This window comes from Pipistrellus hanaki, assembly GCF_964339955.1.
Source record: "Pipistrellus hanaki genome assembly, chromosome: 1".
NCBI classification, from domain to species: Eukaryota; Metazoa; Chordata; class Mammalia; order Chiroptera; family Vespertilionidae; genus Pipistrellus; species Pipistrellus hanaki.
The window spans coordinates 205,243,350-205,264,617 of NC_140503.1; the positions used below are offsets into that span (position 1 = coordinate 205,243,350).

The 21,268-nt window shown below is 46.7% G+C and overlaps 1 protein-coding gene and 1 pseudogene across 2 annotated transcripts in view; both read left to right on the top strand.

Annotated features, from left to right (window-relative positions):
- The first annotated feature begins 7,575 nt into the window (after positions 1-7,575).
- LOC311631416 (peptidyl-prolyl cis-trans isomerase A-like) lies at positions 7,576-8,308 on the top strand (annotated as a pseudogene). Its single transcript has 2 exons — positions 7,576-7,988; positions 8,246-8,308. The product of its transcript is annotated as a peptidyl-prolyl cis-trans isomerase A-like (transcript).
- An 11,332-nt stretch (positions 8,309-19,640) lies between these two features.
- Positions 19,641-21,268, top strand: part of BOD1L1 (biorientation of chromosomes in cell division 1 like 1) — a 46,605-nt gene continuing 44,977 nt past the window's right edge. Inside the window, exon 1 of the mRNA XM_084888785.1 lies at positions 19,641-19,986. Coding sequence (XP_084744911.1) covers positions 19,753-19,986 — 234 coding nt within the window. The 5' untranslated portion in view covers positions 19,641-19,752. The remainder of the gene's footprint in view (positions 19,987-21,268) is intronic.

Consider the following 21,268-nt stretch of genomic DNA (forward strand, 5'->3'; position numbering starts at 1 on the left):
CGGCTGTGTTTGTTCCGGGAGGATGAGGTGTTGATAAGCATCACCACAATCAGGACTTGCCGTCCATGACTTACACTCATTTCCTAATCAGTCATCACACTCTGTCCAAGTTCAATGCTGACCTATTGTACTGAACGCCACATTCCCTGTAAGGAGCACGGCTGCCCAGAGGGAGGGAGGCCAGCCAGCCCTTGTCCCTGCTGCTGCAGCAAGAAAAAAACAGATTTTAAGGATTTCCCCTCCTTGTTATCTGGGAGTCTTCATGTTGCTCAAAAGTTTCTCCTCCCTTTTCTCTTTTTCACTTCATGGTTCCAAGACAATCTGAATTACCAGCTCTATACCGAGGCCATTGCCCTGCTCAGCCTAACATACACACACACACACACACACACACACACACACACACACACACTCACACACACACACACACACACACATATTCACACACACAGAGATTATTAGCCAAGAGAACACTGTTACCATGGGCCAGTCTCATTCCTCAAAGCCTCCATTTCATCAACTAGAAAATGAGAGGAGGCTGGACTAGATTACCCTCTCTGTTGTGAAACTTCACAATTCTAATTTCTCATGATTCTGGAGTGAAAGTCACATATTGCCTGAGATGGAAGACACGTTTAGAAATAATTCACTACAACGTCCGTTCATTTTCAGCACCACTTCATTTTGGCCACAGCTACATACCACCTATTCTATTATTTACTCAACTATTTTTACATTATGTGGACTTTTTTACTTAAATGACTGAATTTCAAAGGGGCAATCTCCTCACAACCATAAACAGAAAACCATAATCATTTTCCACACATAGAATTATAACCAAAGAAAAATAAAACCACTTAAGAAAATTTCAACCAGGTGCTAAGGCAGGCCGGCCCAAGGACCTCAGACTCTGCTTGCCCCTCGCTGTTGAAATTGCAGCAGAGAAAGTGTTCAAATATGCTAAAGGCCTGCTAACACCCGATGAGGCTTTCTTCTTGCCCTATTCTGCTTTGAAGGGCTTAGACTCTCTCCCAAGGGGTGTTAATATTATTTGAAACCGAAGCTAGATACCACCCAAGGTCACTCCCCAAAACATCACTTGGGTAAAATGTCCTCAACTGCTGTTCTTTGCTCACTGCTGCAGCCAGTCCATCCAAAGCTCCCAATTGTTCCCTTCTGTGTCTCCACCATCACCTTCACCGCAGCCCTGCCAGGAAGCTGGAATAAGAAAAACAGGCACCTCAGCAATACACACAGCCAGGCGCCCACCCAAATGGCTCCAAAGGAATTCTGTAAACAGCACAGTGCCTTCCTGGTGCTTAAGCAAGTCCACAGCTCCAGGAGCCTTTGACCTTGGGCAAGTCCAATTTCGCTGCCTTTTCTAAAGGAATCACTGCCCTTGTGCAACAGAGAAGGCTTCCACTGAACATTTAGGGAGTTCTTTAAATTTATATACACGTTTTCAATGGTGCCATTTACGGAGTTCTTAAGGGGGAGTCCCTTTCTCTCTTTCCTGTCTTCACAGACACGGTGTGGAGTAGGGGCAGATAGTACCCACGTGTGAGAGAGCAGACACAGGGGAAAAATAGCGATAGGGAGGCATGCCTTCTGTTTATGTACTATGGGGCAGGGAAAGTAATGAAACGTTACAGCACTGGATGCAGTCTGGCTTGCAATTCCATCCTATCACTTTGCAGCAGCAGAAACTTGGGCAAGTTGCTCATCCCTATGAGCTTTCATCTCCTGCTTCACAGATTAGCTCTAATGACACATACATGTTGTAAAGAGATACGGCAGGGACAGCGTCAGCCAGGCACACAGAATAGCACCCAACACTGGTTCTCTTCCCCCGTTAGCTTTCATAGAGGTCCGAAGTCCGCCCTCTTTTTATTTGTTTGATTGTTTTGCCTTCTGAGACCTGAGTCTCCTCTGCAAAGTGAGTGAAAGAGAAATAGAGAGAGAGAGAGAGAGAGAGAGAGAGAGAGAGAGAGAGAGAGAGAGAGAGAGAGAGCTGTGAATTTTCTTCATTTAAGGTTTTTTTCCCCTGTGACTTGATTATGGAAAGTGATTGGTGGGAGTGAATGGAATAACAAGAAGGGGAAAGAGAGAAGAGGAAAGAAAAATTTCACACCACCAAACCCAATAATCGGCCCCTTTTTGAATAACCATTAAGCAGCCTACTGGAATCTTCAAGCCCCCTCTCCCCTCAAATTTTGGGGATGAGAGAAAAACAACATTAATCTAGAAACCGTGGTGCATTTTGTGCATAGATTTGAATTAGAGAATTCTTGGATGGTTTTGCCTATGCAGTTGGGCAGGTCGGGAAAGACTCAAAGAAAAACAAAGAAACACTCCCCCCTGCTGCCTGGATGACAAATAGCAGCATAGACATAAAAAAAAATCCACCGTCAAATAGTCAAACCCTAAACCAGTGGTTCTCAACCTTTCTAATACCTCGATCCTTTAATACAGTTCCTCATGTTGTGGTGACCCCAACCATAAAATTGAGAACCGCTAACAGAGTTGAGAACCGCTGCTGTGGAGCCTAAGACCGTCAGAAAACACAGAGATTTACATTATGATTCATAACAGTAGCAAAATTACAGTTATGAAGTAACAATGAAAATAATTTTATGGTTGGGGGTCACCACAACATGAGGAACTGTATTAAAGGGTCACAGCATTAGAAAGGTTGAGAACCACTGCAAACGCTTGCAAAGGATTCATTGTGTTTATATGCTTTAATTTGGTGAAATGCATTTTCCATCTGAAGTTACCCTCACAGGTTGTAAAAATGGTCAGAGAACAGAAGCTTCCTCTTCAACGATTATTTTTCACTGAGCAATGTATTTCTTTATTTGAGCAGGAATACGTTGACATGAGTTTGAAATCAAAGCGATGTAAAATTTGTAAATTGAAAACAAAAAAAATCTCTCCTTGTTTGTCTTTCTTACCCAGACACTGTTATTAGATTTTTTTTTTGTAAACACAGCGAATATAACTATATAATCTTTTTTCCTTCTTTCTCATACAATAGTTAGTTTCTCAAGTCTGGTCTACATAACACCATGTCCCAGAGATCCTTCCAGTTCAAGACATAAGTAAGCTTTCTTGTTGTTTATTCATGGAGCATTTTAGATATGAAAAGAACACATTGCCAGTTGGGGAACCATATAAGCTGGTTAAACTATTGCAAAATGTGCCCTGGCCAGTCGCTCAGTGGTTAGAACATTGGCCAATGCACAGAAGGTATGGAGTTCCATTCCCCCTCAAGGGCACTCTTGGGCTGCAGGTTCCATCTCAGAACCCCATTGGAGCACTTGGAGGGTGGGGGGCGGGAAGGGAGCAACCTATCAATGTGTCTCACATTGATGTTTCTCTCTCCTTTTCTCCCTCTCCCTCCCTCCCTTGCCCTCTCTCTAAAAAAACAATGGAAAAAATGCCCTCGGGTGAGGATTAAAAATATTATTGCAAGATGTGAATGACTTCAAATGTTTAATATAGAAATGACCTTCGTCAGCCCACATTACCCACAAACACTGTCCCTGTCCATTTGTAATAAACGTGTCTGTCTCCTGCCTGCATTTCCATTCTGGTGCCTCTGCTGATGAAAATCTCTCGTCTTGATCACCGCTGTGTTCCGTGCCAGAATAGAGCTTTGGCGTCACTGAACTTTAGAAGCTGGTGCTCAGAATTAAAAAGGGCTTAATGCCACCACGATTTCTATTAAAACGCCCAGGGTGGTGGAAAAAGCCTTTTACTTCAGCTGAAATGTTTTTGTAAAGGGCAACACAGAAAATACAAATCCCACTGCCTTTCTCTGGTTGGATACCCCAGCCACGGGCCCCTCCTGGAAATGGCAGGGCTGCCAGCTCTCGATGGAAATCAGGTTTGGCTCGTTGTATTGAAAAGAGTTTAAAAACAGCGTCTTCCAGTGCAGACAGCAAGCCAGAGAGACTGCCAAGGTCAAAGAAAAATCCAATTATCCATAGTAAATACTGACTGTATGATTAAATTACACCAGCTAGGAAAACATTTGATCTGCAACTGACTTTTCCAGAAAATCCCCCCTCGAGTTCAGCCTTCATCAGCATCTGGCTGACAGATTCCCTTCTGTCACTCAGCACCTGCAACGGGTCTGTAGGAAATGCATCAGGGCCTACCCACATGCCCTTGGCCAGGCCTGAAGGTCACCCACAGTTTCAGCAGGAGTTCTCATGCACGCAGTTATCTCACCACCAAAGCCCTGCTTCTCTCCTCCTGGGGGCTTTTTCTTTTTTTCTTTTTTAAAATGTATTTTTAGTGATTTCAGGTAAGATGGGAGAGGGAGAGAGAAATATCAATGATGAGAGATAATCACTGATTGGCTGCTTCCTGCATGCCCCACACTAGGGATCAAGCCTACAACCTAATTGGGATTGAACCATGACCTCAGGGTTCATATGTCGATGCTCAACCACTGAACCAAGCTGGCTGGGCCTGGGAGCTTTTTCTGGCTCCAAAAGCATGCCCTAGCCTAGACAGTTGAGGCATACAGGGCTGGACAGAAATATCAAGAAGGTAAGGTCCCTACGAGCAACCCTCAACCAATGAGAGATGGGAAATGGTAGATCCGTATCCAGCACTCTTGCCTCTTGCAGGGTCAACCCTGCCGTGTGTGGCTCTCAGGGGGACACCAATGGGACTGAGCCCCAGGTGCTCCCAGTAGTGACCCACTCATTAATCCCTTCTTTTTGGTTTCTTGCCCTTCTCCACTCTCTTTGCTTCTTCTTAGGATCACCTCCTATGATAATCTGGGTCCATTCCAGAAACAGAAACTGCACAGTAATTTCCCCCCCCCCCCAAAAAAAAAAAAAAGTCTAATGCAAAGCATCATTAACTCTGATAAAGAGCAACTGTAAGATACAGGGAAACTCTATCAGGCACCCTATGGCTCAGGGTGAGTACCCACGCAAGGACAAACTTGGGAGGGACCCAAATCTCTGAGAAGATGTGGTTCTGCCCACAGACTAGCAGAGAAGGCTGCTGTTCTGGCTGGGTAGAAACTAGTCTGCAGGTGTCTCAAACGCAAGAGGCCACTCTCCAGAGTGCATGTGAGAACAGACCACCAGCACCATGTCCCTCTAGCACCCTCTACTGAGAAAACTTAACATTGTGCTCACATTGAAGGAGAAATACTTTAAGGAATTCCTTTATCACAGAGCAGAGAGGCAGTGCATTGATAACAAATACTCTTCCCATATAAAAGACTTGCCCCCAAACCCTAGTCTCAGGATCTGCTTTTGAAGAACACAAAATCAAGAGAATGTCTATAAGATCTGATTTCCAGCCTGGCTCTGTGCAACCTTAAGAAAGGCCATATTTTTCATCTATAAAATAGAGGTAGTAATAAACAATATCCACCTCTCAGGGTGTTAAGAAAATGAAAAAAAAAATAGACCATTTGAAATGCATCTGGTACAAAATAAGTGCTCAAAAATGCCGTCATCTGCCTTCCTCATTTTCAAACCGAATTGCAGTTTCAATGTTCTTTTTCAGTGTCAAGGAGTTCTGAGCTGCTCAGCCCAAGACATTTTGTTCTTCAATGTGGCTTAGAAAACTTTGGTGGGGAAGGGGTTAGACCAATCCTTTCCCCTAAAAAGGGACTGTGTGAAGAATTAGAAGGATAAAGGTAAAGAAGTGTTTCTCTGCAGAGGAAAGTTCAAGGATAATTTTTCCAGCAATATGATATACCAAATTCTGTTGGCACGTAAATAAATGAGCTTTAGCCCAGCTGGCATGGCTCAGTGGTTAAGCATCAACCTGTGAACCAGGAGATCATGGTTCTATTTTGGGTCAGGGCACATGTCCGATTGCTCGATCCCCAGTGTGGGGTTGTGCAAGAGGCAGACGATCAATGATTCTCACTCATCATTAATATTTCTTTCTCTCCTTCTCCTTTCCTCTCTGAAGTCAATAAAAATATGTTTTAAAAAATAAGTGAGCTTTAACGGGGTGTAATAATAGCTATCATGTGTTGAGATCTCACTATGTGCCAGGAATTTATCGTCAAAATCTTGTTTAATTCTCACAAGAATTTAAACCCCCCCCCCAAAAAAATGCCATTTTTAATCACAGTTTTGGAAATAATAAAACATAGGTTCAGAAAGATGAAGCAATTTGTCTAAAGTCAGACCAGGATTGAATCTGAGTCTACTTGACTATTATAGTGGACAGAACCTTGATTCAGAGCAAGGAGTCAGGAGATTATAGTTCATGCTTAATCTCTAAATCCCTGTGTAATCCAGGAGATAGTGCTTCCTTTCCCAAAGGAATGATCCCCTCCCCTGTGAAATCAGGGAGTTGAGTTAGAACCACGGATCTCACGGGAATGGAATCACCCCAAGGATGCTAAGGAAATTTCTGGGAATAATTGGCACGGTGATTAAAAAGGACACTCACTGGCTTTTCACCATTGAGGTCCAAGAACAGTGGACACCCTTTGGGATGCTTGGGGTTGTCTTGTCCAGTGAACAATGTGCTTCCTGCCACAGAACATTCCTGTAGTTGGAACAGTTGTCTGAACCTAGACTCCAACTCCATTATACACACCAAAATAGATCATCCTTACCCAATGTACAATAATATACAATGAATTTTCCAATTGAGGGAAAAATTGTTGTTTTGTTAGAAATTGGTCATCTTGGCTGAGACCGGTTTGGCTCAGTGGATAGAGCGTTGGCTTGGGGACTGCAGGGTCCCAGGATCGATTCCGGTCAAGGGCATGTACCTTGGATGTGGGCATATCCCCAGTAGGGGGTGTGCAAGAGGCAGCTGATCGATGACTCTCTCTCATCAATGTTTCTAACTCTCTATCTCTCTCCTTTCCTCTCTGTACAAAATCAATAAAATATATTAAAAAAAAAAAAAAAAGAAATTGGTCATCTTTTGGAAAATGATATCACCAACAACAATGCAACTCATGATAGAAGTTAGCAGACCATCACATCTCCCTCTCCACTCTGCATGTGGACTGATCAAATGTAGAGTTATTTATGAAATGAATTTTTTACACAATGAAATCAAGAGTCTGTGTACTTCATTGTGTCTTCTAATGTAGTAGCCCCCAAACATTTGAAGACCACATTACCTTACTATATGAAGTTACTTTCTTTTCACTTTTCCTTTGTATAATAGTTAGGATTCCATATAGATTAAAAAGAAAACACTTGTGTAGACAGGTTGTATTACCTGTGAATGTCAAGATATTGAAAGAGGCATTGTGAAGTATTTGTTTTCAAAGGGATGCTGGGCACAGGGAGAGAGGTTCTGCCCTCACTGTTTCCTAAAAGATGACAGCCCCGGTCCAAAGCCAAGCACCAAGATGCACAATATGCAAATATGTTCACCTACTCCACGTGGCTTCTTAGTACTGACTCTACTGCTGTGGGTTCTGGGTGCACCAAAGATTGAGGAGACCTGAGCGCCTTGCTTCGTGAAGCTTCCACCAGGAAAACAAAAGCCCGGGTCTACTGATGTTAAATATTCACCTAGGCTTTGCAGATGCCACCACCCCGAAGCCGCCCGTGACCAGCCATGGTGAGCCCTACCATGTTCTTCAACATTGCAGTGGATGGAGAGCCCTCTCCTTCGAGTTGTTTGCAGACAAAGTTCCCAAGACAGCAGAAAACTTCCATGCTGTGAGCCCTGGGGAGAGAGGACTTGGTTATAAAGGTTACTGCTTTCACAGAATTATTCCGGGATTTATGTGTGGTGACTTCACACGCCATAATGGCACCGGCGGCAAGTCTATCTATGGGGACAAGTCTGAGGACTAGAACTTCATCCTGAAACATACAGGCTCTGGCATCCTGTCCGTGGCAAATGCTGGGCCCAACACAAACGGCTCCCAAATTTTCATCTGCACTGCCAAGACCGAGTGGTTGGATGGCAAGCACGTGGTCTTTGGCCAGGTGAAAGAAGGCATGCATACTGTGACGGCCATGGAGCGCTTTGTTGTTTTTTGTTTTTGTTTTTGTTTTTTTGAAATATATTTTATTGATTTTTATACAGAGAGGAAGGGAGAGAGATAGAGAGTTAGAAACATCAATGAGAGAGAGTCATTGATCAGCTGCCTCTTGCACACCCCCCACTGGGGATATGCCCACAACCAAGGTACATGCCCTTGACCGGAATCGAACGCGGGACCCTTCAGTCCCCAAGCCGACGCTCTATCCATTGAGCCAAACCGGTCCCGGCCATGGAGCGCTTTGGATCCAGGAATGGCAAGACCTGCAAGATCACCATTGCTGACTGTGGACAACTCTAATACATTTTACTTGTGTTTTATCTTTACCACCAGACCATTTCTTCTGTAGCTCAGGAGAGCACCCCTTCACCCCGATTTGCTTGGAATGTTCCATAATATTTGTGTTCTTGCCAGTTTATTGGGTTCCATCATTCCCTTACCCCTTCCCAGTCTTGCAGAGTTAAGTTTATGATTATGAAATAAAAACTAAAGAGTTGTCTGTCAAATAAAATAAATAATAAATAAAAATAAATATTCACCTAACCTTTGGCTCAGTAAATCCACTCCTGGGTACATATTCAAGAGAAGACATTATAAGGATGTGGATAGCAGCTTTATTCATAGTAGACAAAAGCTGCCAACCATCCAAAAGTCTGCACGTGAGATATCCCTGGGAGGCAGGCACTGAGTGGTAGGGGGAAAGTGTGTGGCTGGGAATACAAGGGAATCATACTTGTGCCAGGGCTCCCAGCCTAGTGATCTGGTAGAGAGGGAGCGCCATCGTGTGGTGGAGATGGTGCAAGTCAGGCTGGTTCCTGGGCTTCTGACATCACGGAGAGATTAAGGCTGCACAAAACTAGCACCTTACAAGTGACTCCCTGGCAGGAGCCCTCTGAGTGTCTGTGGATATCTAGCAAATGATATAATTTCAATTAAGCTGTCTTTTATTGAAAGTTTACAATGCACCGAGTCCTAAGCCAAGCTTTTCAATGCAACACACACACACACACACACACACACACACACACACACACCTGCCAATATTCTCCTCATTACAGAGATGAAGAACTGGGCCCGGAATCATGGATAATTCCCCAGCCTGAGTCACAGAGCAAGTAGAGATGGAGTTGGGGTCTAACCAAGAGGGAATCATAGTGATCCTCATTTGCTACTAGGAATTGGGTCTGGGGGCTGTCTGACTACAAAACAAACACAGGGGGAAATGCGGGCAGGAAAGTGAATGCCAGCCAAAAACCTGCCCTGGCAGCCATGCCCCTTTCCCTTCAGGTCCTCAACGTGTTCTGTAACGAGGCAGAAAAAAGGGTGAACCACAGGGGCACTTGCAGTAGGTACTGCTCGTGTTTAAAACTGGCTCCATGGGGGGAAGAAAGCCCTGATTTGTGGCCCTTGCCAATGTCTGTGGTGGAACGCTCCCAGGGTGGCCAATTTCAGGCTACGAACTTGGCATCAGCTACTTCACAGATTTCCTGACAATCTAACCTAAGCACATCCTTATGGAATCGATTCTGTTCTAAGAAAATAATGCTTGTTAGGTAGAAGTGGGGCCTTCCTTCATTCTCCAGTCCCGGATCATCCAGAGTGCTTTAGAATCCCTCGAGAACCTCCTGCAGGGTTTTCCTCACAAGGGTAATTGATTCCAGCGTGGCAGGCCCACACAGTCTGGCTGTGTGATTTTAGTTACAGCTCTGGGCTCTAAGGACTGACTGAAGATTCGTCAGGTAAGGGACATCTCGGACCAGAAGGTTTGATGTCATGGCTGTTGACAAACTGGAGAAAAGCTCCATCCTGGTGAAGATTAGGTTCAATGAATTAAAGAACGAATTTGAACTCTTACAAATATAAAAGCAGAGTGAGAGTGTGGATGAGCCACACACAAAGGGGTGGGCAAAAGTAAGTTTATGTTGTGAGTGACATTCCTTTGAGTAAATAAAGCTATTGCAATAATCATAACCTGCATGTCTTTGTCTATAGGAAGAAATGTAAACCTACTCTCTGGGCCGCCTGCATATATCTTGACGGTGGGTCACAGTGAATCACAAAATAACCTTCTTTAACCAGCAATATAGCATAAAATGAATAATAATGGAATTGCAATAAAAGAGGAACATGAGCCCTAACCCAGTGTTTTTCAACCTTTTTTGGGCAAAGGCACACTTATTTCATGAAAAAAATCACGAGGCACATCACCATTAGAAAATGTTAAAAAATTTAACTCTGTGCCTATATTGACTATATATAAAGTAATTTTCTTGAATAGGAATCAAATAAACAGAAAGAAAGTATTTTATAATTACTTTATTATGAAATATTAAGTAAACAAAATAGTGAAAAATTATAAAATTCTTGTCTTGTCTGCACCTACGGCACACCAGGCAACATCTCGCGGCACACTAGTGTGTTGAAAAACGCTGCCCTAACCGGTTTGGCTCAGTGGAGAGAGCATTGGCCTGCGGACTGAAAGGACCCAGGTTCAATTCCGATCAAGGGCATGTACCTTGGTTGCGGGCCCATCCCAGTAGGTTTCTCTCATCAGTGTTCTAACTCTCTATCCTTCTCCCTTCATTTCTTTAAAAAAAAATAAAATAAATAAAAAAATAGAATATATTAAAAGAGAAAGAAAGAGAGAAAGAAAGAAAGAAAGAAGGAAAGAAAGAAAGAAGGAAATGTGTAGAGAGCCGCCTGAGAAGGCACATGCACATTCTTTTTATTCTTATCAGCTGAGCCAGAGGGCACTGGCAGAATCCTGTTATCAGTACTGGTTTCTTATCTTTATCCATGTGCTTGGAATGAGGAACAAATAGGACCTTGACTTACCCAGGTCTTGATATGATAAATCTCATCCTTGTACCAAAAAATGAGGAACTTACCCAGGTCTTGATGAACAGGACCTGGGCACACCCGAAACTCCTTTTGACCTTAAACTTCCCCTTTGGAAATCAATAAATGTGCTGTGTTGTCTGTGGTGAGTGGGTGAGTGTGACCGCCTCTCCATCAGAGAGGTGGCACCCACCTAGCGCCCAGCTTGATGAATCTATTTCTGCTTCCATGTCTCTTTCTTTCTCTAATTTCTTAATCCCTAGCTCCTCCACTCAGGAATCATATGGGACGTGGAAAACAGAGAAAATGCCCACCGAAAAAATGTTTAAAAAAATAAATAAAAGAGGAACGTGATAACTGGGACCTATGCAATCCCCTGGGTTTCGTTTTCCTTTGCTGCTGCTTCTTCAAACACTGGGTTGAGTTTGATTTTCCTGGGGGTAAGTTCAGTGGGGTGCTTAATGCATAGGCTTTGGGTGGAAATCCATGGAACTGACCGAGCTACTTAACATTTCTAAGTCTCAGTCAGTTTCCTGGTCGGTGGACTAGTGATACTAAAGATGCTGTCCCAGCAGCTGCTGAGATGAATTGAGCATAAACTTGTATCCACACTTTAATTCAAGCTTCTCGCAGGGAAAAGACATCAAAAATACTAACTCAAAGACATTATTCAAGGCTGAAAATCAATGTGACTTAATAAGCACTACTTTACAAGTAGTTTTACAAGTTATTAGGTTTAAAAGTTATTAGGATAACTTCAGGCTTAGAGGGCGTTGATGGCACTTTGCTATCTGGTTCAAGGTTACGGGGCACATCAATGAACTGCAGTCAGCACAATGGAGTCAGTCTGCCTTCCCGGAAGGACTCCCAATTGCATTAAAGTCCATCAGGAAAATACTGCAGTGCTTTATCAGGAATGCTAGAGCCCACCCACATGGGCTGAAAATCACGTCAGCCCCCAGAGTTCTGCGCCAGATGAGGTTTGGAATGATTTCCTTTCACACCAGGCTACCCTGAGGGTTCGGTGAAATGATAACCACAGCAAAATGTGTGTTTATCCTGAGCCAGAGTCTGTGGTGAGCACTTCACGTCCATGATGGAACCATATCACCCACCATTTAAATTTCTCTAGGGCACATACCCTGTCCTTGCTATCAAAGCCCTACTCGACTCAATTCCGATCCCATCTGACTCTGTTCTTCCCCTTGCCCAGTATTCTTCATCTGCAATAACCCGAGGCCTGCTCTTCAAACACATTGAGCAGACTTCTGCCCCAGGACCTTAGCACTCGCTGTTCTCCCTGCCAGGGCTACTCCTCCTCTTTTCCCATGGCTGGCTTTGCCAGGACATTCAGATCTGAGGAAGAGCTCCCTTAATATCCACTGATACCCAGTCACCCTCCATCATATCACCCTACTTAACCCTCTGCTGAGCACATACCACTGCCTTATACTTTATTCATAGTGAAGGGTGTTTCTCTCTTTTCCACATCCAGCATGGAAAAGGAAAAAAGACAGGTTCCTGAGTGGAGGAGCTGGGGATTAAGAAATAAAAGAAAGAAAGAGACAATAGGCAGAAATAGATTTAAAAGTTGGGTGCTAGGTGGGAGGCTGTCACTCTGATGGAGGAACAGACACATACCACAGGTGACACAGCACATTTATTTATCTTCCAAAATACAAGGGTGTTTCACTAGAAAACTTAGGATCAAAGGAGCTTGGGAGGGCCCAGGTCCTATTCATTCCCTCTTTCCCGTGCTAGACTGGATTTACATCTCAAAGCCCTCTCCTAAAACCTGGACAAAGGTAAATCAGATCTGATAACACACACACACACACACACACACACACACACACACACACCACCTTCTTGTGGGGAATGTAACCTGGACAGGACTCTGCCAGTGCCTGGGGCTCAGGTGACAATTTAAAGAATGTCCATGTGCCTTCCCTGGGGGCCCTGTACAATTCAGGTATTTGTTTGTTGGCTGCTAGCTCCACTAAAATGGAGGCACTGGTAGGGCTTGCCTGCTTTGCTCACCTACTCTCTCCCCGACTTGTTGTGGGTGCATATTAGGAGCCTAAAACATACTTGTGGAGTGAATAAATGAGCTAAATCAATCCTCCCCCAAACCCTCTCTGGTAGGTCTCTTATTCTTTCCATTGCACAAATGAGAAAACAGGGTGCAGATGGGTGGAGCAAATTGCCCCCTGTCGTCAGGCTGGACAACAGCAAAGATGAAATGCAGACCGCAGTGTGGCTCCACCTCCCCTTTATGCATTACACATCTAATCTATGAAACGAAAATAAATTTGCCTTTGCTTTAGACTTACATTTAAATTAGTTCCTCTGACAGTCATTAGTCAGAGGGCTCTCTTCGGCTCTATGTAAATCAGAATGAAGAAAAATGCCCACTTCAGGAGTGGATATGCCTCTAATCGCATGCATCTATCTCTTCTATGACTAGCCTGGAATATTAAGCTACTTAACAACTTGCTCGTGCCTTCCTTTCCCTCTGCCCAACCAGCATCCGTTATCTCTTTCAAAGGTGGGGTGAAGGCCACCGCCTTCCTGTGTAGTGCCTCAGTGGCCAGCTCAGGCCACTCCAGAACCCTTCCACACGTTCATTTTCTATGTGACCCAACCACATTGGTTTTATTTTCTGTGCATTATGTGTGCTTAGCAAGCTTATTTGGTCTTTCTGAATGGCATGCTGGCTCCCTGAGACTGGGGCCTATGCCCACTGGGCTTCCCTTCCTAGGCACCTGCATGGACCAGCACGACGGCACAGGCACGGCGCAGGTGCCTAATGGCAGGAAACTGGACTCCAGAAATAGAAATGCATTTCCTTCTCTCCTCACTCCTTGGTGAAAGTTCTGATTTGGGAAACAACACAAATGCTCTTTACTGTAAAACTCACTTTTTTTTTTAAATTGATTTTTTACAGAGAGGAAGAGAGAGGGATTGAGAGCTAGAAACATCGATGAGAGAGAATCATCGATCAGATCAGCTGCCTCTTGCACACCCCCAACTGGGGATGTGCCCGCAACCAATGCCCTTGACCAGAATCAAACCCAGGACCCTTCAGTCTGCAGGCCGACGCTTTATCCACTGAGCCAAAGCAGTTTCGGCTAAAACTCACTTTTTAATCACCATTGTAAGTTGATCAATATCTGACAAAAATCCATTTTGATCTTAACTGACTGAGCCTTTTTTTTTTTTTTTTTTAAACATTTTATTTATTTTTCACAGAGAGGAAGAGAGAGGGATAGAAAGTTAGAAACATCAATGAGAGAGAATCATCAATCAACTGCCTCTTGCACACCTCCTACTGGGGATGTGCCCGCAAACAAGGTATCGATACATGCCCTTAACTGAAATCAAACCCGGGACCTTTCAGTCCACAGACCGATGCTCTATCCACTGAGCCAAACCGGTCTTGGCCTGACTGAGCCTTTTGTCTTTTTCTTTTTCTATCTATGATAACACTGTCTTTGAAATGTTAAGGTAACTGCTAACTTCTCTTTTTCCGTACCTCTCCAGGTTCAACCAATGCCTTAGGGCAGTGGTCGGAAAACCGGGGCTCCTGAGTCACATGCAGATCTTTGGCCCCTTGAATGGTCTAATGCCACTTCTTCAAAGTAGACTTGCCCTGGCCGAAAACTGACTTCTGCGCATGGGCCATGAAGTTTCATTCGTGTAGAGAGCTGCCAGAGAAGGCACATGGACATTCTTTTCATTCTTATCAGCTGAGCCCGAGGGCACTGGCAGAATCCTGTTATCAGTACTGATTTTTTAATTCATGTGCTTGGAATGAGGAACAAATAGGACCTTGACTCACCCAGGTCTTGATATGCTAAATCTTGTACCAAAAAATAAGGAGCTTACCCAGATTTTGATGAATAGAACCTGGGCACACCCAAAACTCCTTTTGACCTTAAACTCCCCTTTGGAAGCCAATAAATATGCTGTGTTGTCTGTGGTGAATGTGACTGTCTCTCCATCAGAGAGATGGCACCCACTTAGCGCCCAGCTTTATGAATCTATTTCTGCCTCTTGTCTCTTTCTTTCTCTAATTTCTTAATCCCCAGCTCCTCCCCTCAGGAACCTGTCGTTTTTCAGTGCGGGACTCGGAAAAGGGAGAAACACCACACATTCGCCCTGTACATGCACACTCGCACGTGGTATTTTGTGGAAGAGCCACAGTCAAGGGGCCAAAGAGCCGCATGTGGCTTTCAAGCCAAGGTTTGCCTACCACTGCCTTAGGGCACCAGGTGGAGACCACAAAGTCCCTCATTGTTGACTGGTGACTATCCTGTGCCCACCTATGAAAAAGAGGCACGAGTCTATCACCCTACTTTTTACCCATTCCCAGAGGTTCCCCTGCTTTGCTTTCTCCCACCTCCCTAATCTATCACCAGTGGGTTTCAGGGTACCTACTTACATCTCCTGCTTTGATGGCAATTTATAAGAATAGGTAAAAACTGCCATTCAGTAAGTTGAGATTCTACTTCCCATAATTTTTGACAGTTTGGCTCAAATAAACTCACACAAAAATTTTTTAATATATTTTTATTGATTTTGCAGAGGAAGGGAGAGGGAGAGATAGAAACATCTATGATGACAAAGAATTATCAATCGGAGGCTCCTGTACACCCAACACTGAGGATCTAGCCAGCAGCCCAGGCATGTGCTCTGACTGGGAATGGAACCATGACCTCTGGTTCACAGATCAAGGCTCAACCACTGAACCACGCTGGCTTGGCCAAAAATTCTTTACAGATTTGAATGTTTCTTACATCAGCACTGGACACCAGGCGTCAGACCATGTAAGGAATTGCAACTGTCCTGAAGACGCCTGATCACACACCTACCGGATTCCATCTGCATCCAAGCCCCCAAACCCACTAATGACAAAGTTTCCCGCCAGCGACTGCATAGAAGGATGAAACTCCAGCTCCGGAGTGCAGTCATCATCGACCCAATGTCCCCTTGGCTGGGGTCTGTGCGGCCCTTCCCTTTGGATGTCCCATCCCTCTTCCCCTTTCCCTAAATAAAATCAATGTTCTTTTTTTTTTTTAATTCTTTATTGTTGCAAGTATTACATATGTCTCTTTTTTCCCCCATTGACCTCTCCCAGCCCACCCCCCGCCCCCCCAACCTAGACCTTTACCCCCTATCGTCTGTGTCCATTGGTTAAGCTTATAAGCATACAAATTCTTTGGCTGATCTCTTACCCTCCCCCACCCAAATCAATTTTCTTTAATTACCATCTGAAATGGCTATTTAGCCTGCTGGCGAGCACCATCCACCATGTTCACCTTTTATCATATACACAATAACATATACATTTAGCAACATGTTACATTGCTAAATATATTGTTGGTAATTGGGTAAAGGGGAAAATATGTCATAGTCCCATCTTGTTTTTAGCACTAATTTTGAAAATGGATAAAATAATTATATCTCTCACCATTTTAATCTTGATTGCTTTTACTAATAAATCTTTTAAGATTCATTTCATGACTCTCGCTGCAGCCTTCATTATACTCCTCAAAATGCATGAGGCTTTATGGGAATTGATGCAATTAAGCCAAACTGTTTCCGAGGGAAAGTAGATGCAATTTGGCTAGTTAGATGTTAATTAGGTTATAAGACAAGCATTTTTCATACTTGACAGTTTCACCTTGAATAAGCTGTATCATTAGCTGAAAAGTTTGGGCAAAAACAAAATTGAAACACATAATAACACCACCAAAAGGCATTTTATCCAAAAACTTCATGGAAATTAAAAATGTTTACATTTTCCCCAAAGTTTGAATATGTCAGGTAAACATGGTACCTCTCATGGTGGGGTTGGGGGGGAGGTCAACTTCAAAGTCATTTGATGTCTTGGTAAAACCTATTTGGTATATTTCCCCAAAACTGAAAGATTAAGAAAAAGAAAAGAGGACAAGGTAAGCAAATCCTTTGACAAGTCAGGTGGTTTTCCATTCTTTGCTTTCAACAAAATTGGAGGTCCTAATTGAATAATCACCTCACAGATCATCAAATCTAATTTTTTGAGATGAAGAATTGAGTGACATTGCTACAATTAAACTCTGTCCACGGGTACAGTACTTGTCTATATGAACAGGGTTTCTGAAGGCATACAGCCATAGAAACTGAAAATAGGATTAATTGATGTACAACTCTTCCCATTCTGGCAATGACATCACCCACAGAAGAATGAATTTTCTAAAGCATCTAGAGGCCTGGTGCACGAATTCATGCATGGGTGGGGTCCCTCTGGGTGGCCTGTGGGGATTGGGCTGAAACCTGAAGTCCAATGCCTCCTGCAGCTTCTACCTGCACCTGCCAGCTCATGCTGGCCTAACTGTGTGTGCTGAGGGTTTGTGCCCAATTAGTCCTTATTGGGAGAGGCTCCTGCTGCCACAGCATTGATCACTAACTGTGAGCCCTGTATCTGGCACCCTTCTGAGGGGAGTGGCCTGCAGGATCAGGCTGAAACCGGCTCTCCAACATCCCCAGAGGGGTCTCGGATTGTGAGAGGGCACAGGCTGGGCCAAGGACCCCACTGGTGCAAGATCAGTCTTGGGAGGGACCATGGGAGGGCTCCAGGGCATGTCCAACACATCTGGCATAGTCCTGATGAATGGGACCACAGCAGCAAGCTAACCTACCAGACAGAGTGTCTGCCCCTGGTGGTCAGTGCACATCATAGCGAGCCATTGAGTAGCCTTAGCATATCTAATAAAAGAGTAATATGCAAATTAACTACCACTCTGCTACACCCATAAGTCATGCCCACAAGCCATGCCTACAAGCCAATCAGGAGCAAGTATGCAAATTAACCCAACCAAGATGGCTGTAGCCACAAAGAGAGCAGGAGGGAGGCTTGGGTTTCCCTGATGATGGAGGAAGCCAAGCTTTCCACAAACCCTGGCCAGCCCAGGCCTCCGCTTAAGGCTACAAAGTTTCAATTGTAGAAGATAAAGAAATCCCAGATACCAGGGCCTCTGCTTGGTTGGGGTGGGGGGCGTGGTGGCCTGCAAACCACCACAGGCCCCTCTCCCAGGCTGCCCCACACCTCAAGGAAACCCCCACCCTGATCCTGGACACCCTTCATGGCAAACCAGATGGCCTCCACCCATGTACCAGGCCTCTATCCCATCTAATAAGAGTAATATGCAGATTGACCATCACTCCAACACACAAGATCTGCCCCCATGTGGTCAAAGATCCTGCCCCCATGTAGACACAAGATGGCCACCACAAGATGGCCAGCAGGGGAGGGCAGTTGAGAGGGACCAGGTCTGCAAGGGAGGCAGTTGTGAGAGATCAGGCCAGCAGGGGAGGACAATTGGGAGGGACCAGGCCTAAAAGGGAGGGCAGTTAGGGGTGACCAGGCTGGCAGAGGAGGGAAGTTGGGGCCAAACAGGCTGGCAGGGGAGAAGTTAGACATCAATCAGGCTGGCAGAGTGGTTAGAGGGTGATCAGGCAGAAACGGTTAGGGGCAGTCAGGAAGGCAGGCAGGTGAGCAGTTGGGAGCCAGCAGTCCTGTATTGTGAGAGAGATGTCTGACTGCCCGTTTCAGACATCCCTCGAGGGGTTCCAGATTGGAGAGAGTGCAGGCTGGACTGAGGGACGCCACCCCCCATGCACAAATTTTGTGTACTGCGCCTCTAGTAATTAGCATGTTATGCTTTGATTGTTTGAACAGTCCACGGGTCACCTGACCATCAGACACTTAGCATACTAGGCTTTTATTTTATTGGATACTATCCACTTTACCAAGATGCATTTTCTTTTTCAATAGGTTTTCATTGATTTTAGAGAGGGAGAGCAAGGGAAAGAAACATGAATGATGAGAGAGAATCATTGATCAGCTGCATCCAGCCCGCCCTGCCCCCTCCACTGGGGATCCAGCTTAAAAGCCCCGCATGGGTTCCTGACTGGGAAGCAAACCACCATCTCCTGAGCCACACCAGCTGGGCAAGATGCATTTTCCAACACACTTTGCATTCTACTCCATAGTTATGAAAACCGGCAATATTTATTTTGCTTTGATTGTGTGCTAATATTTTAAAGACAATAGCCCAGAATCGCGATTAGTTGTCTCTGTAACCTTCAGCAACTTAGCTCATAGCTTTGGGCCTCAATTTCCCGCTTTTTGAGTTGAGAGTAGTGTTGCTACAAAGATTGAGATGATGCAGGTCAAAGCTCTTGACGCCAAGCTGGTATACAGTGCATGCTATGCAAGCGTGACCTGCTCCGATCAGAGGAATCAAAAGCAAAGCCCTTCCTTAAAACTAACAGCCTGTGGGTTCATCACACCGACAGGGAGATGGTGCTGGAGGGACGAGGTCCAGCTGGCTGGCACAATGGGAGCAGCAAGGGATGGGACCGAGGACCAGGAGGACGGGGTGGGGACTAGGCAGGAGGCCCCTGGAGCTCCCTGCTTGCAGGAAAACTGGGCTGGATCCTGAAAATGAAGGTTTAGGGAGAGGTCAGAGCCAGCAGTTCCACGTGCGGTTCGCCTTAGAAAGGCCCAGGGACCTCGACTGCTCCGTGAGACCGGAGCCAAGCACCAGGCCAGCGCCTGGGCCCCCGGGCAGCCCCGCGGGTGGAAGGGCCACCCGCCGAGCACTGAGCTCCGCGCCGCCGCTCCCCACGCAGCGCGGCCGCGCGAGTGCGCCTGTGCGGCGGCGGCCGGAACTGGCCCCGCGCGGCTTCCGTCGCCGCCCCTCCGTCACCGAAGTCGCCGCCTTCTGCTCCCTTCCCCCGGTTCCCTTTCACTTCCGGGGTCGCCGTGGATCCGCTGGTCCCGTAACAACATCCCGTGGGCCTCGCTCGGGCAGCGGGACCGGTGCAGCCGCCGCCCCCCCCCCCGGAGCGCCGCCGCCATGGCCACCAACCCGCAGCCGCAGCCGCCGCCCGCGCCGCCGCCGCCCCCGCCGCAGCCGCAGCCGCCGCCGCCGCCGCCCGGCCCCGGGACCGGCCCCGGCGCGGGCGGGCCGGGCGGCGCGGGCGCCGGCGCGGGGGACCCTCAGCTCGTGGCCATGATCGTGAACCATCTCAAGAGCCAGGGCCTCTTCGACCAGTTCCGCAGGGACTGCCTGGCCGACGTGGACACGAAGGTTCGGGGCGCGCGGGCGCAGGGGCGGGCGGGGCGGGCGCGGGAGGGGAGGGTCCCGCCCGGGCCGCCTTCTCGGCGGTGCCCCGCGTGCGTGCACCGTGGACCGGCCGCGCCTCTGCCTCCCCGGCGGCGGCCCCTCCGCGTGGGGCTCGCTCCCGGGCAGCCGCGCCGGGCGCTCATTCATTCGCCCGCCGGCTCCGGGGTTCAGCGCGCCCGCCGGGGGCTGAGCGCCTGCTGCGCGGCTTAGGCGCCGGGGTAGACCCGCGAGCGAGACTCCCTGTTCGTGCGGGGACACGTTTGGAAAAGCTAAGCAGCGCTTTCACCCCCGGTTCATGTTTTTGTCGCGGTTTACTTAGTCTCCGCGCTCCTCTCCTGGAGCGTTCTGGGCGGGAAGGGTCGGCTCTTTGTCCTTTGGGGAAGTTAAGTGGTTGTGAACCGGATTGTGTGTAGGGTGCATTGCTGGATGGATGATTGGGGGGGCGGGTGGGGTAAAAAGGTACAAAGGTAGAGCTGAACAGCGGCAAGATGGGTTGGGGAGATGGGAACTTGAGTGCCTATCAGGGACTGTCTGATGGGGTAACAGGCCAGGTCACTTCCCCATAGTGAGGAGTTTGGGGGTGGATGGGGAGACCCGAGCCATCCAGTGGGAAAGAATGGAGGAGAGGTGCCAGCTGACAATCCAGTGGAGGAAGGGCAGGCAGGAAAGAGGAGTGAAGGAGAGGGATGAGGAGAGGGGAAAGGTGTGCAAAGCGCTTCCCTGGACAAAGGGGGTTGCACGGGCGGGGGGTGGGGGGGAGACACACGACTTAACACCAAATGTCAGCGTGGAGGGGTGTTAGCAGGAACCAGGTAGCCAATCGCACCTGGCTCTGCAAAGGAAGAGCGGGGTCACCGAGAGGAGCTTGGTGGGAGAATGGGAATACTGGAAACAAGTTGGAAACCGTTGGAAAATTGTTGCGTTTTTCTTTCTTGGTTTGCTACAAGACAGAGCATGGTCTTGTGTGTGGGTTGGGGGAGGGTGGTTGGTTTTGGCCTAGATCTGGTTGTGTCCATCCGGTAGTTTTGATGGGGTGAGGGTTTTCTCATGGCGTGCTCAGCTGTCCTGAGGAGCCCCGTTTCTTTGAGAAAGGGGTGTCTGCAGCAACGCCGGCCAGTTCATCTGTCCCTGCAGCGTTGGGGTGAGCTGCACAGGTCTGCGGTGTCCTCTGGGAAAAGCTTGGCGGAAATCTGGGCACGTCTTTTCCCATAGGGACCCTGGCCCCCTATGCAGACCCGAGGACAGG